Source organism: Morone saxatilis, unplaced genomic scaffold, assembly GCF_004916995.1.
Source record: "Morone saxatilis isolate NCDOM2014 unplaced genomic scaffold, NCSU_SB_2.0 Contig10, whole genome shotgun sequence".
Taxonomy (NCBI): domain Eukaryota; kingdom Metazoa; phylum Chordata; class Actinopteri; family Moronidae; genus Morone; species Morone saxatilis.
The window spans coordinates 3715762-3733085 of NW_023339652.1; the positions used below are offsets into that span (position 1 = coordinate 3715762).

Below are 17324 nucleotides of genomic sequence, written 5' to 3' on the forward strand. Positions count from 1 at the left end.
AGACACCATGTGACTCTGTGTCTTTATATAGAGAACAGCTGTTGGCTGCTATATTAATGTTCATAATCTCATATAAAACCTTTAAACTCAATCAATAATGTGCTTTCTGTCCTCCAGCTGCTGCTGCTGCACTACAAGGCCAACACGGACGCTCAGGACAACAACGGCAACACACCGCTTCACCTCGCCTGCATGTACGGGCACGAAGACGTAAGTCAGACACTGACTTTCCTGAATTGTTATTATTATTATAATTATTAGTCGATTACTCCAGTTTTCCCAACTTTTTCCTGCTATTGACCCCTTAATGAAAAGCAACATGTGACTCCTGACTATAAATTGTGAGCAGTTCAATCAATTTAATCAGACAAAACTTAACTGTGTATCAATCAATAATCAATAATCTGTCTGAAAAGTATATTTATTAGTATTAATTAGTTTTTTATTGTTTTCTACCACAAAAAATATGATATTTGTTACATCGTTACTTTTACAGTTTTTGACATCCTTTTGTAACTTGTTTGGTAATTTATGATGTTTGTGGGCAAATAATCAATGCAAGATGTAATCAATATGTTAATCATATAGAAGATAACGCTGCGTGTTGTGTGTCAGTGTGTGAAGGCGTTGGTGTACTACGACGTCCAAACGTGCCGTCTGGACCTGCAGAACGACAAAGGCGACACGGCACTCCACATGGCGGCGCGCTGGGGCTACGAGGGAATCATCCAGGTGCTGCTGGAGAACGGAGCGAGCACCGACATCCTCAACAAGAGCAAAGACTCACCGCTGCAGTGTGCACTCAACTCCAAGGTCAGCAACACACACACACACACACACACACACAGTTTGTGCCTGAATATGTTCGTTTCCTTTCAACAGGAAGCCAGACTCAGGTTTTATTTTGAAGGATGCTGAACGTCTTAAATTTCAGCATAAGAGATTCGATAGTTCTGTTTCTGTGTTGAGGCTGACTGATACACACAGCCTATTATAAACAATATAAATTATAATAAACTCTGTTAAATGATGAAATATGCCTCCCGTGCCTGCCAGCCCTCTTCAGTTTCAGTTTTGATTCCCTGTCATCTGAATTAGTGGATTTAGCTCTAAAGACATTAATGATTATAATCCAGTAATATAATCAATCAATCTGATACACAAATACTTATGTACTTTTTAAACGCACTAATGTGTGTTTCTATGCTGATGATTACTGCTGATAATTAATATTATAATCACTATTTAAAGCCCTGTTTTCAGCGGCTTTAACAGACTCTCATGCTGTTTATCTTTGTGACGTAAAGTTTAATTTGCTGTTCTCGGATCAGAAAAGAAAAAAAGGAACCAAAGCGACGCCAGTCTAATCTGACATTGTTTGGATGTTTCTCGGCTCTGCCGTCGAACTAATCCGATCAGCTGCTGCGGTTTTCCAGCCGCAGCCGACTGATCCTCTTAGACGAGGTTCAACCTGACCTCAGATCAGCTGAAAAAATCAAAACAGATGCTGAAACATTTTCCTCCAACAGCATTATAATAAAGAACTGTAGAAAATTAAATCTGTGATGCAAAAATGATCATTTCCACATAATTGTGGATCGTAATATCCATCAAAATAATTATAATATGATGTTTTTGCCACATCGGGCAGCCCTAAAAACATATATATACACATACACACACATATATGCATGTATGTACACACCTTTTTCATTTTTTTTTAAATACTAAAGAGAAGCACGAAAGATTTAACTCAAATATTACATCAAATTAAGAAAAAGGGAGTGATTTGTGTGGTGCAGACCCTCCAAAAATCGTGATTTCTAATTAAGTTTTCATTAAAATTAAATCTGTGATGCAAAAATGATAATTTTTTACATAACTGAATCGCAATATTGGTCAAAATAATGGCAATATGATGTTTTTACCACATCGTACAGCCCTAAAAACATATATATACACATACATACACACTTTTTTTTATTTTTTTTAAATTACAAAAGAGAAGCACGAAAGATTTAACTCTCTAAATGTCTGAAGCTGCAATTTTCTTAACGTAAGTTAGAAGTTAAAAGGCCAAATCTGTGTTTTTTTTGCATGTTGTCAGTTTTCTACAATCAGATACCTGATTTCTAGTGAAAGGTGTAAAAGAGAGCAAAATCATTTAATTCTCTCAACAAGTTCTGGTCGATATATAAATGGGTGATAAATTAAATGAAAACCTTAATAAATGAGCAGAGAATCGTAATAAATCCAAAAGAGGGAATATTTTTGGGAAGAGAGGTGTTTATCCCTCCGGAAGACTTTTAAAATCTCTGCTAGGACGCTTTATATTGGTTTTAACTTACAAAGTGAAGAGTTTTCTTTGGGTTTACAAAGATTTTGAGTGACATTTCTGCCCTTTACAGACGATCACAACTGGCACATTTTTGGATATTATCTCTTTCTATAAACAAACCAGACCTGCGACTCGGTTAGTGCTCTGTACGTTAGGATTTAGTGACGTTTAATCTCACAACTCCTCTCCAGGCGAAGCCTTGCAGCAGAATATGTCCCACAGAAGAATCTTCTCCTCCGGCGTCCCCGTCTCAGTCCAACGGGGACTTCAGTCACCCGGTGTACAAAGAGATCGCCTTGGCCAACGGACACATAAACCGCATGACCAAGGAGGAGCTCCGCGTCAAGCTGTCGGAGCTGAAGCTTGACACGAGGTAACAGTAAACACACAGTTGGAAAGCTCACAATACATTAAAAAAAGGTGTTTTCTAAACTCTTATCTCTGTGTGTGTGTGTGTGAGCAGAGGTGTGAAGGATGTGATGAAGAAGAGGTTGAAGAGCCACTATAAGAAGCAGAAGCTGATGCAGTCCGCCGCCGAGGGAGGGCCCACCGACACCTACTACGACTACATCTGTGTGGTGGACTTTGAAGCGACGTGCGAAGAGGACAACCCCTCAGACTTCCATCATGAAATAATAGAGTTTCCCATGGTTCTTATCAGCACGCACACGTTAGAAATTGTAAGTGGAGTTTTCGACGAAGGCGGGGTTGTTTCGTTTTTAACCTTTTTGTTTTTAACGTTTTGTGTTTATGATTCGTTTATTTTACAGGTGGACTCCTTTCAGGAATATGTAAAGCCAGAGCTGAACCCGCAGCTTTCAGACTTTTGTGTGAAGCTAACAGGAATAACACAGGTTGGTTGAGTGGTTTCATATCAGTGTATTAATATGATCAGGAGTCTTCTTTTGTACGCTAATAAAATGTTTTGTTGAGCAGAAAATGGTGGATGAAGCAGAACCGTTTCCTGAAGTCCTTCAGAGGGCCGTCGCTTGGCTTCAGGAGAGGGAGCTCGGCACAAAGTACAAATACGCCATTCTGACCGATGGGTACGTTTGAATGCTGCAGAATCTGGACTGAATCTGTGTGTGTAACTTAACTTAACATAACTAACGATTGCACTTCTATATATCTTCTTTAAGGGCCTGGGATATGAGCAAGTTCCTCAACATCCAGTGCCGGATCAGCCGGATCAGATATCCTCAGTTTGCGAAGAAGTGGATAAACATAAGGAAATCATACGGAAACTTCTACAAGGTTTGGGCTCCCAAGTTAATCCTTTTAAGATGGGAGACTGAATGTAAATGTCTTTTATTTATCCCACAATGACTCCTCAGTGAGGTATATGGACATAAAACGTTATTTCTCACTAACTAAATCTAATAAATATGCAAACAAGCACATTCTGCAGTCAGTATTTACCTTAAATAAGCCAGTGTTACTTTACCAAATGTTTGATGGTTGAATTGCGTGGCATTGTTAAATCTTTTTCTGTCATCGTCAGAGCTAAGATAACTAATATGTGCTGATACTTGTCGCCTGAAACCTTCTGTCAGAAACATAAAGCACACAGACTTTGAGGGCATTGTCACAATACATTTCTCTCCGTTTGAAAGTGACAGGTTATGAAAGTGTACACAGAGTTCTTCTGCACAAAACCAAACAGAAAGATGTTTTTCATAAAATAAAGCGACCTAGTTAATTACACTGCGGGTTATTATAAACCTAAATATGCCAACCCTGATGATCCATATACTCTTGAGTCTGAGGTTTACATGAGTGTTAATATATTCTGTATTGATATCTTGTTTTTTGGTAACAACTCTTTAAATTAACCTAAAAATATTCCATCAAACTCACCGTATACGATGCAAAAGACCTTTTTCAGCCATTGTGACATGAACTAGTACTTCATTCAGGTCAAACAGAGTTGGGGTGCTGTCTACCCTACTATTTAATTTGAAACAGGCTGCTGTGAAAAAGGTCTATTTGCTGTTTAAAGGAAGTTTTTATGATTATTAGGATGATGTGAGCCCAATATCTCACCTTAGTTACCAGTTTTATGACTAAAGGCGTATCACAGAGCTGCTAATAACACGTGTTAAATGCCGACCAACTGTTTATAATTATAAATGTATCACAAACACCCGCAAACCACCAACCGGCTGTTTCCCCCCCCCCAGGTCCCCCGCACACAGACGAAGCTGAGCACCATGCTGGAGAAGCTGGGCCTGAAGTATGAAGGCCGTCCTCACTCCGGGCTGGACGACTCGCGCAACATCGCCAGGATAGCGCTGCGCATGCTGCAGGACGGGTGTCAGCTGCGCGCCAACGAACGCATGCACGCCGGCCAGCTGCTCTCGGTTCCCAGCTCTGCCCCCGTGGAAGGCGCTCCCGCACCACATAACCCCCGCAGCAAGGAGTAGACCAGAATCTGAGGCGTGTGCACACAGGAAACCCACGTCTGTCTTCTGCTCTTTACCCTCAGCGAGTTTAAAATAAAAAAAGAATAATAAAAAAAAGATCCAAAGCACTTTTAAGGTCAGTTTAGATGTACTTTTTTTTTCGTTTTGGAGTTTAAAAGCTGTAGTTAGCAAAGGGTATCTGAGTTTGACCCATAAATGAGGTCAATATTTTCATATGTGACGGTTCCTCTCTGACCTCCATATATTTTTACACCAGATGTCTGAGAACAGATCATTCCAGTGTGTTGTGGGAGGATTTAATTTTTCCCTCCACAGCTTCAGTGTTGTCAGTCTGTTAAAACCTCCCTCACTCTGCCTTATCCAGCTGCTAATATCCATCAAACGATTCGATTAAAATGCCTTCAGTTCGTCCCATGATGGTGCGTTTTAGTTTTTATTGCAGGTTTTGCTTCCAAGAACTCAAAACACATTTAAAATCTGTAATTCTTGAGGCATTGAAATGAAAGAATATTGATCATCTGCAGCTTCGGCCTTTTTAAAAACCCACATATCTGTCCCAGCTGTTGTGCAAGTAAACGCAAGAATCTATACATGTTGCTGCTATTGCTGTGCCGTTTTCTGTATTACGTAACAGATCCACACTGTTAGACTCTTTAGGTTCATTTTAAGGTTTGTAAACAGCCCTGTGGATTGCTCACATCACCATCAGTACTGACACCACATTGTCTACAAGGTGTTCATCTGACAAATTAACGGATGCACAGCTGAAAAGAAAGTCCGTCTGTTGTGAGTACTGTGTGACTTTAAGCCAGCATTGTGTCATCTTTTGTATTGAGATTGAATTAACTTTTATTTCAAGGAGGATTCTCTATTTTAACAGGAACAGATATTCTTCTGAATGCCAAATATTGCAAATAAAATATGTTTCTCTGTAAAAAGGGTTTTGGTATCTTTGTCCGATTACATCTTATTTTTCTGCATTCGGCATGATTATCAACCCTCATTCACTTCAATGGTAACTTAAAAAGGTCCAGTGTGTAACATTTAGGAGGATCTATTGGCAGTAATGTATTATGTTATTAATAAGTATGTTTTAATAAGTGTATAATCACCTGAATATTATAATTATTACGTTTTTGTTACCTTATGAGCCGGTTTTATCTACAGACTCTTACATGTTGCTACAGTAGCCCAAAATGACCAAACCTGCCACTACTGATGCCACTAAATGCTACACACCGGACCTTTAAACGATCAATTAATACAGGTACAACTTTATAAATCATGTTGAATCACGAGTCACCAAAAATGAAAAAATATGTATGGATCAAACTTTTAATATTCGTCTTTAGTCACAGAACCAGTCAAAAGGCTTTTTGGTCCAGATAGTGTTTCATATCTTTGGGCTTATTAAGTACATATAAAACTTCAATATTTCTATCAAAAATGTTCAGTTACATATTTAAATACACAGATCGTAGTGTCCCATACAGCTGAATGGTTGTACGTTCTCTACACATTCTTGGTTTCGAGCACTGAGGTCACATTGGCTTTTAGTGGTTTCCTTTGGGGACTCGTTACTTCAATACTTTAATGGTCTTTGGCAGCTTGTTTTCATTGTTAAAACACTTATTGGCACAGCTGCCCAATACACTTGGTGTTAAGTTGTTGGCTCACACACAATCGAGACTTTTTGGCACCGACGGTGTCAAACATATTACAGTGTTTGGTCCTAATAGCTAAAATCTGGAATCATCTGGGAGCAGTATTTTGTAGTGTTTATAAAGACATTGTACACCTTTTTAACTTCCCACCCAGTACACTTGAGAACCGTGAAGAGCTTTGAGGTGGTCCCTCACAGACAGGTGCTGTACAGCGTCACTTTTTGGCTGATCTCCTCCAGGATTCGTTGGATGGTTCGCTCCAACTCGGCCATCTCTGCCGCTTTGGCCTCCAGGATGCGCTGGTTGGACTCATAGGAGCTCTCCAACTCTGGAAACACAGGAAGTGACGTCACCGATTGATTGTATTTTTAACTTCTTTGTAAAAACACTTTGGTTTACTTTTGTGTTTTCTAATGTGATTTGACTTGAGATTAATTAAAATGATTAGCTTGAAATTATATTAGTGAAATGAATTGGGAAAAATGCAATTATTTAAACAAATCTTTTAAATTGTGAATATTTGCTGTTTTTCTGCAGTTTAAACTATCATGGCCCTAGGAAATTGGGAAAATTTAATATATATTCAGTGTGGGCTACATGAATTTTAAGAAATCATAGTAAAAACTGCAAAAAAACATGCAATATGAAAACACAGCACATATTTGTGGTTACCTCCGAGTCTCTGCAGCTTGCTGTTGCTCTGGGCGAGCAGCTCTTTGGCCTCCTTCTGCAGTTCATCCGCTTTCCTCCTCGCCTGCAGCACAGACTCCCCTCTAACCTCCACCAGGTCCTCGGCCCTCTCGAATTCATCTTTCACCTTCTCGTCAAACTCCTTCACACAAACAAACGAGTGTAACTAAGATGACGGCAGCAGATGAAAGCATTTTGTGTGTGTTTTTTCTGATAAAGCCGATGGTAAATTCAAGTGTAAGCCGTTTTTAAAAGGTAAGGATGAGTAAACGGTGTGTGTGAGAGACCTGTTGAGCCTCCTCTGCGTTCAGTCTGGCCTGGTCGGTGATCCAGTCGGCCCTCTCCGCCATGCTGTTCACCTCCAGGCTGTTCTGTCTCAGCAGGCCGACCTCCCTCTCCAGCTGAACCAGGCGACCCGTGGTGTTACTGAGCTTCAGCTCCGACATGGCCGTCTCCGACTCCACCTGACAGACGCACATTAAAGTGTGAGATAACGGGAGAATTCTGTAGCATTTATCATTACATGAAGCGCCGATCAGCCAGATAAAAGAGAGCCGACACATTAAATATGTGAGTTCATGAGGAAGGGAGGTGGGTTTCTGTGTGTGTTTCTTTAAGTTTTAAAGGAAAGAAATATACTTAATATGTAATAACTGTGGACGATTCAGATTTTAGGGACATCCTACGATACATTAGAGGAGCTCTCAAGCATGCCAACATTGCAGTGTGTATAAGATGTTGTTAACAGTTTACAATAACAGGTATGCAGTGAGATAATCACCAAGTTCAATACAAATTTAGCACAAACATCTAGAAAATAAGCAGAAGAAATGAAAATTAAAGCGCATGTCCGTCCACTACTGTTATGTGACGTTAGTTCATCAATATAAACAGTTGGTGGCGCTAATTTTCCAGTCAGGCAGATTAAACCAAACCTCAAACATTGGAAAACTGTGGGAAAAATTATGTAAATATTGTATTTATATCAGTTTCATGTATTAATACAGTTTCCTCATCGCTCCGCACAGATCTGATGTTTTCCACATCCATTACATTAGTGACTAAAACACCCAAATCTACAATTATTATTGATTACTGCACCATAACCTAGGAGGTCAGAGGTCAAACTCACAGAGATCACCAGGTCCAGGGTGCCTTTAGTGTTGTTCTGGGCCAGTTGGATGGCATCCATGGCGACAGTCTGAGCACGCTCAGTCTCATCCAGGGCTGCCTTCACCACGTCTGCCGTGTCCTTCATGTTAGACGCGTGCTCACTGAGGGACAGATGGTGACGATATTAATATTTGTTGTATTTATAGTATCATAACTTTATTTATACATCATGTGCAGACAAGCAGAGAAAATGAGGTGCTGTGGGGCTTTCACACAGTAGCTCATTCATGTTTTAAATGTTTGTAAAATACATTTTTAAAAGTTTGAATGATTAGTATTTTCAGTTATTTAGAAACATACAGACTTTAATTTGTGTTTTTTTCAACCTTGAACAGTTTTATTAAATTTTTAGGGTGATTATAAATAAAGATTTGTACATTTTAATAGCCATCTGTGTCTTTTTTGTGTATTTTCTTACACGATAAACCAGACTCATAGCTGAGTTTGTGCTGAAAAAAATGACACAATGAATGTGGGATAATTCTACTTAAAGAAACATTAATTAAAAATGTTGATGTATCTTCTGAAATATATCAAATATGTTCTTAAATATTCTCATCTGCTCATTTATACAAACGTGTTTGGGCTCTTTGCTCTATACTCAGGTGAATTAACTTGAACAACTGCCAAACAAGATATTAAAGTGTCAGTTCACCCAAATCATTTTCTTTGGTAGAAAACAGTTTTGAGGAAACAGTGTGTACACAGTGGCAGCTGGGACATTAATTCTAGAAGTTATGTTGCTATTAAGAGTTTTAAATGTAATGTTTTTGTATTTGTGTAGAAGCAGAAATCTCAAATTAGAAGAAGATACATACTGAAAAAACAAAACAAATATCTGCATGGGTATATAACATTAAACTGGAATTTGGGTGAACTGAGCCTTTTAAGATGAAGAAGATCCAAATGTCAGTGTGCGTGTTACCTGGCTGCCTTGGCCTGTCTCAGCAGCGCCTCTGCAGTCTCGATGTCATCAGCGCTCTGACTGAGGATGGACTCCACGCTGGTCAGAGTGCCGACCTTGTCCCGGATCTCTTTTGTCAGCTCCTGCAGCTTTTCCGTCGAGGTCGGCATCTCCAGAGCCAACACCTCGTTGGCCACTGCCTCAATCACCGCCACATCTGCCTTTTCATCTGGATTATGAGAAACAAAACAGAGTCGAGTTTATTGAGTGTAGTGGCTGTCCGAACTCAGGCGCCTCAGCAGGTGGTGACCTTCCTTTTGGGTGATGTTCCCATTTGTTGCAAAGATGAAAAGGATAAACATACATATACACCACACATACTACACTGAGAATGATCTAATTAATACACCTTGTGCTCATTTGTAATCAATACACACAAAAAAACGAATACTCCCCCTAGTGGTTAACTCAGAAACTACATATTAATGCCTCCTACTTTGAGTTCTCAAACAATATAGTAATCAGTATTGGATACTTTCAGCTTAAGTCCTTTGATTTTAGATCATTTTATTAAATATTGAAAATCAAACTCCCATTGGGAGGATGGGTGGTTTTTACATGAATGTTATCTGTGACACTGAAATTTGGGGTAAACTTTTCAAACTTCACTTGCTTCTATGGTTACTAAAAGTTACTTATCTTGAACAGCCAATATTGCAAAATATTTAGGCACGTATATGTAGTCTACTGTTTCCTGTATTTTAGATATTGATAATATTGTAACATTAAGATAAAGGTACATTTCTCCATAGAGTTTATTTAATTGACAATTGTAGTTGAGACAGTTGTAGACAGTTTGCCTGGAGCTATTTCTGTCTCCATTTACACCAATTATAAAAGATGTCTATTAATAAATGATTTAAACTAGTAAGGTGTTAGACAGTGATGGTTATGGCCTAGAATATCTTATAAATTACTCTGAATAGTAAAGACGAGACCCTGTAGAAAGATGTGGACAAATGCATTACTCTGCAGTGTTTGCGTTTGTGGTGTACTCACTGCTGAGCAGGTCTCGTATCTCTTTAATGAGGTTGCGGAGCTGCTCGTTGCTCTGCTCCACTCTTTCTTTGCTGCGGTTGGATTTGATCAGCACCTCCATTGCATTCACCTTGGCGTCGTTTGCGCGGGTGTTGGCCTCCCACACCTGACCACAAACAAAATCAGTGATTTTTCTCACATCCAACTTGAAGTATTCTACATATTTAAAGAAACAAATAGATGTTCGCTCACCATCCTGGAGAGCTTGTCCACCTCCTGCATCGCTGCTAGGATCTCCTTGTCCAGGTCTTTGGCTGATTTGAGAGCAGTCTGGGAAGTCATGACGAGGCCTTCACATCCTTCTCCGCCACAATGAGGTGCTTTGTCCTCGCCGACACAACCTAAACCACCGCAGGGGGAGCCAGAGCAGCTCTCACCTTCAGCTGCACCACCGCATGTCTGCAGAGAGAGAGTAAAAACAAAGTGATTATCACCAACATTCCATGTAATGGAAAGATTTTTGCCATCTACAAAAATTTTGTCAACAATATTCAGCATTAAAATGAAACTTTACTGAGGAAAATAGACTGTTGTATGACTGTACTTTATAATCGAAACAATACAGAAAATATAACCTGTCTTGTGGTTCTTTGAATCCTTTTCTCACCTTTTTGCTAAGTGGTGACAGGTCAAATTCATCTAGCTCTGTGGACAGTTTATCCAATTTCTGTGAGTTTCTTTGTTGCTTGCGGTCAAACTCCTTCTGACTGCTGCTCAGTTTGTCCTCCGTGGCTTTCCGTACTGTGGCTGACTCCTCCAGTGTGTTTCCGGGGTTACTGGTGGAGGCATTGGCGCGGAGCTCCGCCATCGTAGACTGCATGTGTGCAGCTGAAATGGTGTCCATGGCACCTGAAAACACACATACATGCCAATCAAAAAGCTCCAGCATGAGAACAAGTATAACAGGATGAATGTGAAGCAATATGCTGATGACACGCTTGTTTCCCTGTTCCCGGTTTAAAAAAACAAACAGTTTCTCTCCCGCGGTCTGGTTTCTCACCCTGGATGTTGGCGTTTTTGGCGTTGTACACCTGCTGTCTCAGCTCCTGGACACTCAGCTCCAGCTGGTTGGCCTCATCAGTCAGTGTGTCCAAGTTTGCTTCGGTGTTGTTAGCGTCACTGTGAAGAAGGTTCAAGGACTCCTCTGTCGTGTTCAGCTTTATGGTTACGTAGGACATCACACCGCTGAAGAAACAACAAAGACAGTAATGAGCTCAAACACATCTCTACTACATCTCTGTGTAGATCTTGATTTGTTCATATACATACGTAATCTGATGCATCAGATCCTGTATCTGCTCCAGCTTCACTGCTGCAGGGTTGCTCTCTAATATTTCTCTGACAGCCTTGGCGTTTCTCTCCAGGCTGCTGACTAATTCTTTATATGGCGCCGTCACCCCGCTGCTCTTGAGCTCTGTCACTTGGGCCTCCAGTCGTAGAGTCTGATTGGTCAGCTCACCGACCACGGTGTCCCAGACAGCAAAGCACTGGTGGCAGGGTTCACAGGAGGGGAACTCACCCTGGTAGCCCCTGGCGCACTTGTCACACCGTGGGCCTGACGCGCCCTCCACACAAGTACACTGACCTGTCGCACGATGGCATTGCTCGCTGGAGATTCCCCGAGGGTCGCAGTCACAAGCTGGGAACAAACAGAGAGGAAAGTCAGGGGAAAACTAATTTATATAGATGAATTACTATGTTTTATGTAGGTTTAATTAGCCCCTCCAGTCCCAGATAGCCTTGGAGAGACCTAAAAATATTGTAAAATGTGTTGTTAATTTGAATTCTTTTCCATGTTGAATTCATTCAACTGTTTTATTATATTGTATTCATAATACATATTCAAGTTTTCTCTACCAAAAATGGGGTCAGTCATTCTGGAGAAAAATTGTTGTTGAGTCTCATACAGAGCTCTGGCAACCCACAGCGTCGGTATTTGACTACCTGGGAGCACGAACGCCACCTATTTACCATAAGCCAAAGGTAAGACCTGGGAATGAGACTCAACAGTGAATTATCTTTCTCCAGAGTCACTGATCCCACCTTTAAATTGTTGTATTTCTTTTAATTAGGTCGAATGCTTATCCTTAAATCGCACAACTTCAAATTATAAAATATAAACTGTCCTCAAGTCCACATATTACCTGAAAAAATAGTGCGTTCTCAATAGAAAGTTACAGCTCCAACTATTCCTAATTAGGTACAACTTAATTAAGTAACATTATATTGTAATATAGTATTTCTTTGTTTAGGTCTAAGGCTAATTTCACATTAACGTTGCCAACCCAATGTACTATGACTTGAGAGTCACAATAATCCAAAAAGAAAAGTATAACTTTATAACAAAACTTGATTTCCATCTAACGTTTGTGTGAGGCCTAATGGAATAATAACAATAGACTATGAAACAGTTATATGAGATGTGTTTTTTAGTCTCCCCAGGGAAATAAGCCATTTGAAAACAAAGTATATTCAACATCCAGGACCTCCAGTAAATAAACGTAGACAAGAACCTGACCTTGAAGGTCATAGTGACCCCCCCAAGTGTTGAGACACTCCACAGCGCTGCCTTCCCTCCCCAGAGAAGAAGAGGAGGAGGAGGAGGGTGAGGTTTGGTGTAAGTCAGAACGAAGGAATGCAGGGTTTCATTCAGTGTTGCTGCATTTATTTGTGTGATTGATGGAGCAGAAGGTGAGAGCTGGGTCTGAAGTTTTGTTTTTGTCATGGTGAAATATTGCACCTTAGGGTCAGAACATAAATAGTAATTATGGTCCATTTACAGCGACGTACCACACAACAGCCACACACTAATAACAGTCAGCGGGTTTGGTTCTCTTAAATCACGCCAAGCACAAATAGATGCCGACCAGACAAACGTTTTAACCTCTGACATCTAAATCTGGACATAAGAACAACCTCTCCGCTGTGGCGGCATCTTTAAGAGGCTTTATTATCAACACTGTCTCACATAACTACACATTACTCCCACACATTTCTCAGTAATGTGGCCACAGTGCTCGGATTTCCCATGCATTTACACATTAGTGTATCATCTGTGCAGATAGAAAGCAGGGCCCAGCTGGTTTAACAGCTTCAGAGACCTTTAGGGAATACAGCGGGAATAATTCAGGATTTCTGGGTCCTGGGCGTTGGTGCATGACGAAAATGGGATGCCTGGGAGTTCTGGAGAACATCTGGTTCTCATGAGCACGGAGCGAGAGGTCATTCCCAGATCTCCTCCCTCTCCTCGCCTTTTTCTCTTTCCTACTCCCTTTCTCTTTCTCTGAGGGTGAGCCAGCTACCGTGAGGTGCTCATTTCTGCAGATGGACTCTCCAGCAGCTTGTTCAACCGACAATAAAACTTCTTTGGGCTGACAGACCAATCTGCTGCTGACATGTAATCGCTGTCTATACCAAACCAACTCATTCCAAAGCCATTTCACAGTCACCACTGGTATGCTTCCTCATATGTAATGAGCTGCACACAAACACACAAAAAAAGAGCAGAAAACCATGGAAAAACAATATAAAGCTCAACATGGAGACTCAGGGAAAACATATTTCATGAGAACTTCAAATCCTTGCAGGGAGAAAAAATATATAATGAGCTTAAAAGGAAATATAAACTCAAGAATACAGGCAGGAGGTATTAGGACAGTGATGTTTTTCACTGTTTTGGCTCCGTGGTCCAGCATACTGAACTTGAAATGAAACAGATTTTAAGCTGTTTAAGAGTGTTCACATCCTTATTAGGTGAACAGTGTAGGATTCATTTTTTTTTTGTAATCCATAGTCCCTAAACATATAAACAAGGCAACTGAGGAGTTTTTTTGAGGGCCTAACAGCGACATGTTCTTGGCTGGCCAAGTCTTTTACCTGACCTCAGTCCAACTCACATAGGAATGGTAACCTTGAGTATCTGCCGCTACTGATAGCATCTTTTCCCTCTCATAAACAACTAAGCTGTTACTACATTTGAATGGATGCACTTTCCTTAATCTAGCCACCTAAAACATTATACATCCATGAAGGTTGGAATACATGGCCCACAACATGACTCAGTTATTCAAAACTGCTGCTTCAAACTTTTTCACACAGAACTTTTAGCAGCATTTTTGATTGAACATTCTAAATTAAATTTAAATACGTTTTATAAATGCATAAATTGCACTCTGCTGCTTTTTTTCCCTTCCTTGAGATGAAGATAACTCCACACAGTGCTGCTGACAGGTCTCACTTATGTTCTAGCTGCTGTTTATGTGAGCCATGTGGCTTCTCTCTTCACGGCATATCACTCAATTTTGTCAAGCATTTACGTGATATTTGAGGCTAATGGATGATATCTAGTTTCACAAACCAAGGACCAGAATTAATGTCAAAAATCCGCCTGAAGCAGGAAGGAATGTGGCTGCAGTCCAGGCCTGCAAGAACATTAGGAGGGAAAATAGAGAGAACTTGTGACCAAATATTTAAACCGCCATCACCTGAGTTCTTTAGCCACTTGAGGGCAGTGTAAACAAGCTGTACAAATTATCACCTTTTAAGTTTATATGGAGAACATGTTAGCCAACAGTTGAGTAATGGAAGCATGTGAGAGCAGGATTTGGAGGAGTCTGTTGGGAGATGTGTTTTTTTGTTTGTTCGTATATTGGTGACAGGTGATGATGACCTACCATGACATTTGACCAGTGGATTCCCCCAGAAGAGCTCTCTGCACTCCCGACATGTCCTGCCACCAAAACCGGGTTTGCACGAGCACTGTCCTGTGACCTACAAACAAAACGCATAATCACAAAGGTCAAGAAAATACGACCACACAGTAAGAGACAATGTGGTGATATTGTGTCTAAAAGAGTTGAACTTTTGGACTAATCCAGTATGTTTTATGTCTTTTGTTTCACTTGCAGACACAATGAACCTTTGTAGTTTGATACAACTTGCTCCTCTGAGAGAATGAGTATTCAGTTATTCCTTGGTGTATTCTGAGACTTCCTTCCTCTGATGGAGAGCAGCCAGTAAACACAGAAACCCAAATGTTTCAGTGTGTGTCTATGTGTGCACTACTCTGTACTTTAGCAGATTTGTGTGCATGAGTAAAATAGAGCTTAAGAAAAACAGAGAGGGAAGCAATTCCCAAACAGCTGGAGCTCATATATAAAAACAATGATACAAACACAGGCCTCTGTGATTAGATAGGTTGGTCACAGTGGCTCAATGCAGCCCTGCAGCTTTGCTCTCAATGAGAATTGTTTGGAAAATGTCCTAGCCAATCCCCACATTGTGTAAGGAAAACTACTGCCAACAGTAGTTCATTGAGAGAGAAGATTGTGTGGTGGAGCGCTGGGATTCAGCTCAGCTATACATCACGATGAGGGAGAGCAAACTGGAGCAGCTGCTGCGATGCTAATGCAGGAAATGATGCAGACAGATGTTGGATTTGGTGAGTGGTTACGGCTCTTGGTGGTTTCTCATCGCAGCGTCTGACTCACCTCGTTGCAGGAAGAGCCGAAGGAGTGGACGGGGTCGCAGTCACAGCGCTGGCAGCCCGTCCCACCGGCGATGTTCCACGTATCAACGGCGCAGCGGTCGCAGTTCTGTCCCACCACGTTTGGCTGGCAGGGACACTGGCCGGTCTGCTGACTGCACTGACAGTCTTCAGGGGATGAACAGGCCTGAGGCACTGTGCCCATCGGGTAACACATACACTCTGCACAGAGGAGGGAAGATATTTGATCAGGGTTCAACAGGTTTTTAAAGCGTATACCCTTTGAGTTAAGATTGCTGATAGTAGTCCTCAAACCCACTCTAAGATGAGCCGAACTGATACTGGACTTTAGAGGCTGTTTTCAATAACAAAAAGCCTATAATGACATATTACAGCTTGATAAGGATCCCTTAAAATGTTTTAACCTAGATAAATAGACATTATGATCAAGTGTGTACAATAATTTTCTGTCCATACTATGTGCTAATAATTTTAAATATAGCCCCTACTATGCACTTTGCAATATATATATATATGCTAAAAATACTTAATACTTAAATAAAGGTAAATTATGAAATTTGGTGTGTTAAAAAAACATTTTAAGATGAAACGTTCCAACTATTGCCAATTATATATATGTCTATCAAATCATTTATTTGCTTATTTTATTAATTACACCTGATGGCTATGTGCCTTGGTAGCTACTTTTCTCTGGAAAAAGTCTGACACCAAAGTGTTGAACATATTTAAGCTCATTTAAAAAGTATATATGGAGTTTATTTTCATTTTTTTAACTCTAAAGTGTCGCACTCAGTTCATATCTCGGTCATAAATGCAGACACATAAATCATATACACACATATACATATACATACAGTAAGTTAGCGGTCACATTAACATCTGTACTCACTCCTGCAGCTCTGAGTGTCAGCGTTGCCGTAGTAACCCAGTTTGCAGTGCTGACACCTGTGGCCCTCGGTGTGGTAGAGGCACTTGAGGCAGGCGCCCGTCCGAGTGTCGCAGGACGCTGGGTCGTGCATGTCGATGTTGCTGTTGCACTGGCAGGGCATGCAGCGTCCACCGGGCACCAGAGGGTTCCCGAAATAACCGGGAGCACACTCGTCACACCGGGCACCTGGATGGGGAAAGAAAACAGGAAGTAAATTATTGTTGTTTTTCAAGAAAAAGTTCAGAAGGGGGCCTGAAGTGTTGTTTGGCTTTATAACGTGACGTGTGAGGTAAATAAATGATGACATAAAGTGCAACGTGATGCTTTGAGGACTTAAAAAAGCTGCTTACATAAAAACAAATCTGTTATGACTCATTACTGTGAGAGGTCCTGTGTGTGTGTGTGTGTTTATATACCTTTGTAGCCAGCGCTGCACACACACACCAGCTGGTTGGTATTAGGCAGAAGGTAACAGCTGTCAGAAAACTGCCGTCCACTACGCGGTCCATCGGGGCACATGCAGGGGCGACAGTGGCCACCTGAACCCAACTCTGGGTTACCATGGTAACCATCCATACACCTGGATGTGAAAAAAAAAAA

At 40.8% G+C, this 17324-nt stretch overlaps 2 protein-coding genes across 2 annotated transcripts in view; one reads left to right on the top strand and one right to left on the bottom strand.

Moving 5' to 3' along the window:
- Positions 1-2529: 2529 nt before the first annotated feature.
- Positions 2530-5702, top strand: eri1 (exoribonuclease 1; the record flags this gene model as incomplete). Its single annotated transcript, XM_035675605.1, is given in 6 exon segments — positions 2530-2711; positions 2802-3018; positions 3109-3192; positions 3275-3384; positions 3478-3592; positions 4519-5702. Coding segments are annotated over 6 exon segments (951 nt in total), but the record flags the coding sequence as incomplete, so codon positions are not given.
- A 376-nt stretch (positions 5703-6078) lies between these two features.
- Positions 6079-17324, bottom strand: part of lamb1b (laminin, beta 1b) — a 28934-nt gene continuing 17688 nt past the window's right edge. Inside the window, 14 exon segments of the mRNA XM_035675408.1 lie at positions 6079-6753; positions 7098-7257; positions 7403-7579; positions 8248-8389; positions 9214-9421; positions 10252-10396; positions 10483-10689; positions 10898-11139; positions 11291-11475; positions 11560-11929; positions 14964-15060; positions 15780-15997; positions 16686-16910; positions 17141-17304. Coding sequence (XP_035531301.1) covers positions 6617-6753; positions 7098-7257; positions 7403-7579; positions 8248-8389; positions 9214-9421; positions 10252-10396; positions 10483-10689; positions 10898-11139; positions 11291-11475; positions 11560-11929; positions 14964-15060; positions 15780-15997; positions 16686-16910; positions 17141-17304 — 2677 coding nt within the window. The 3' untranslated portion in view covers positions 6079-6616.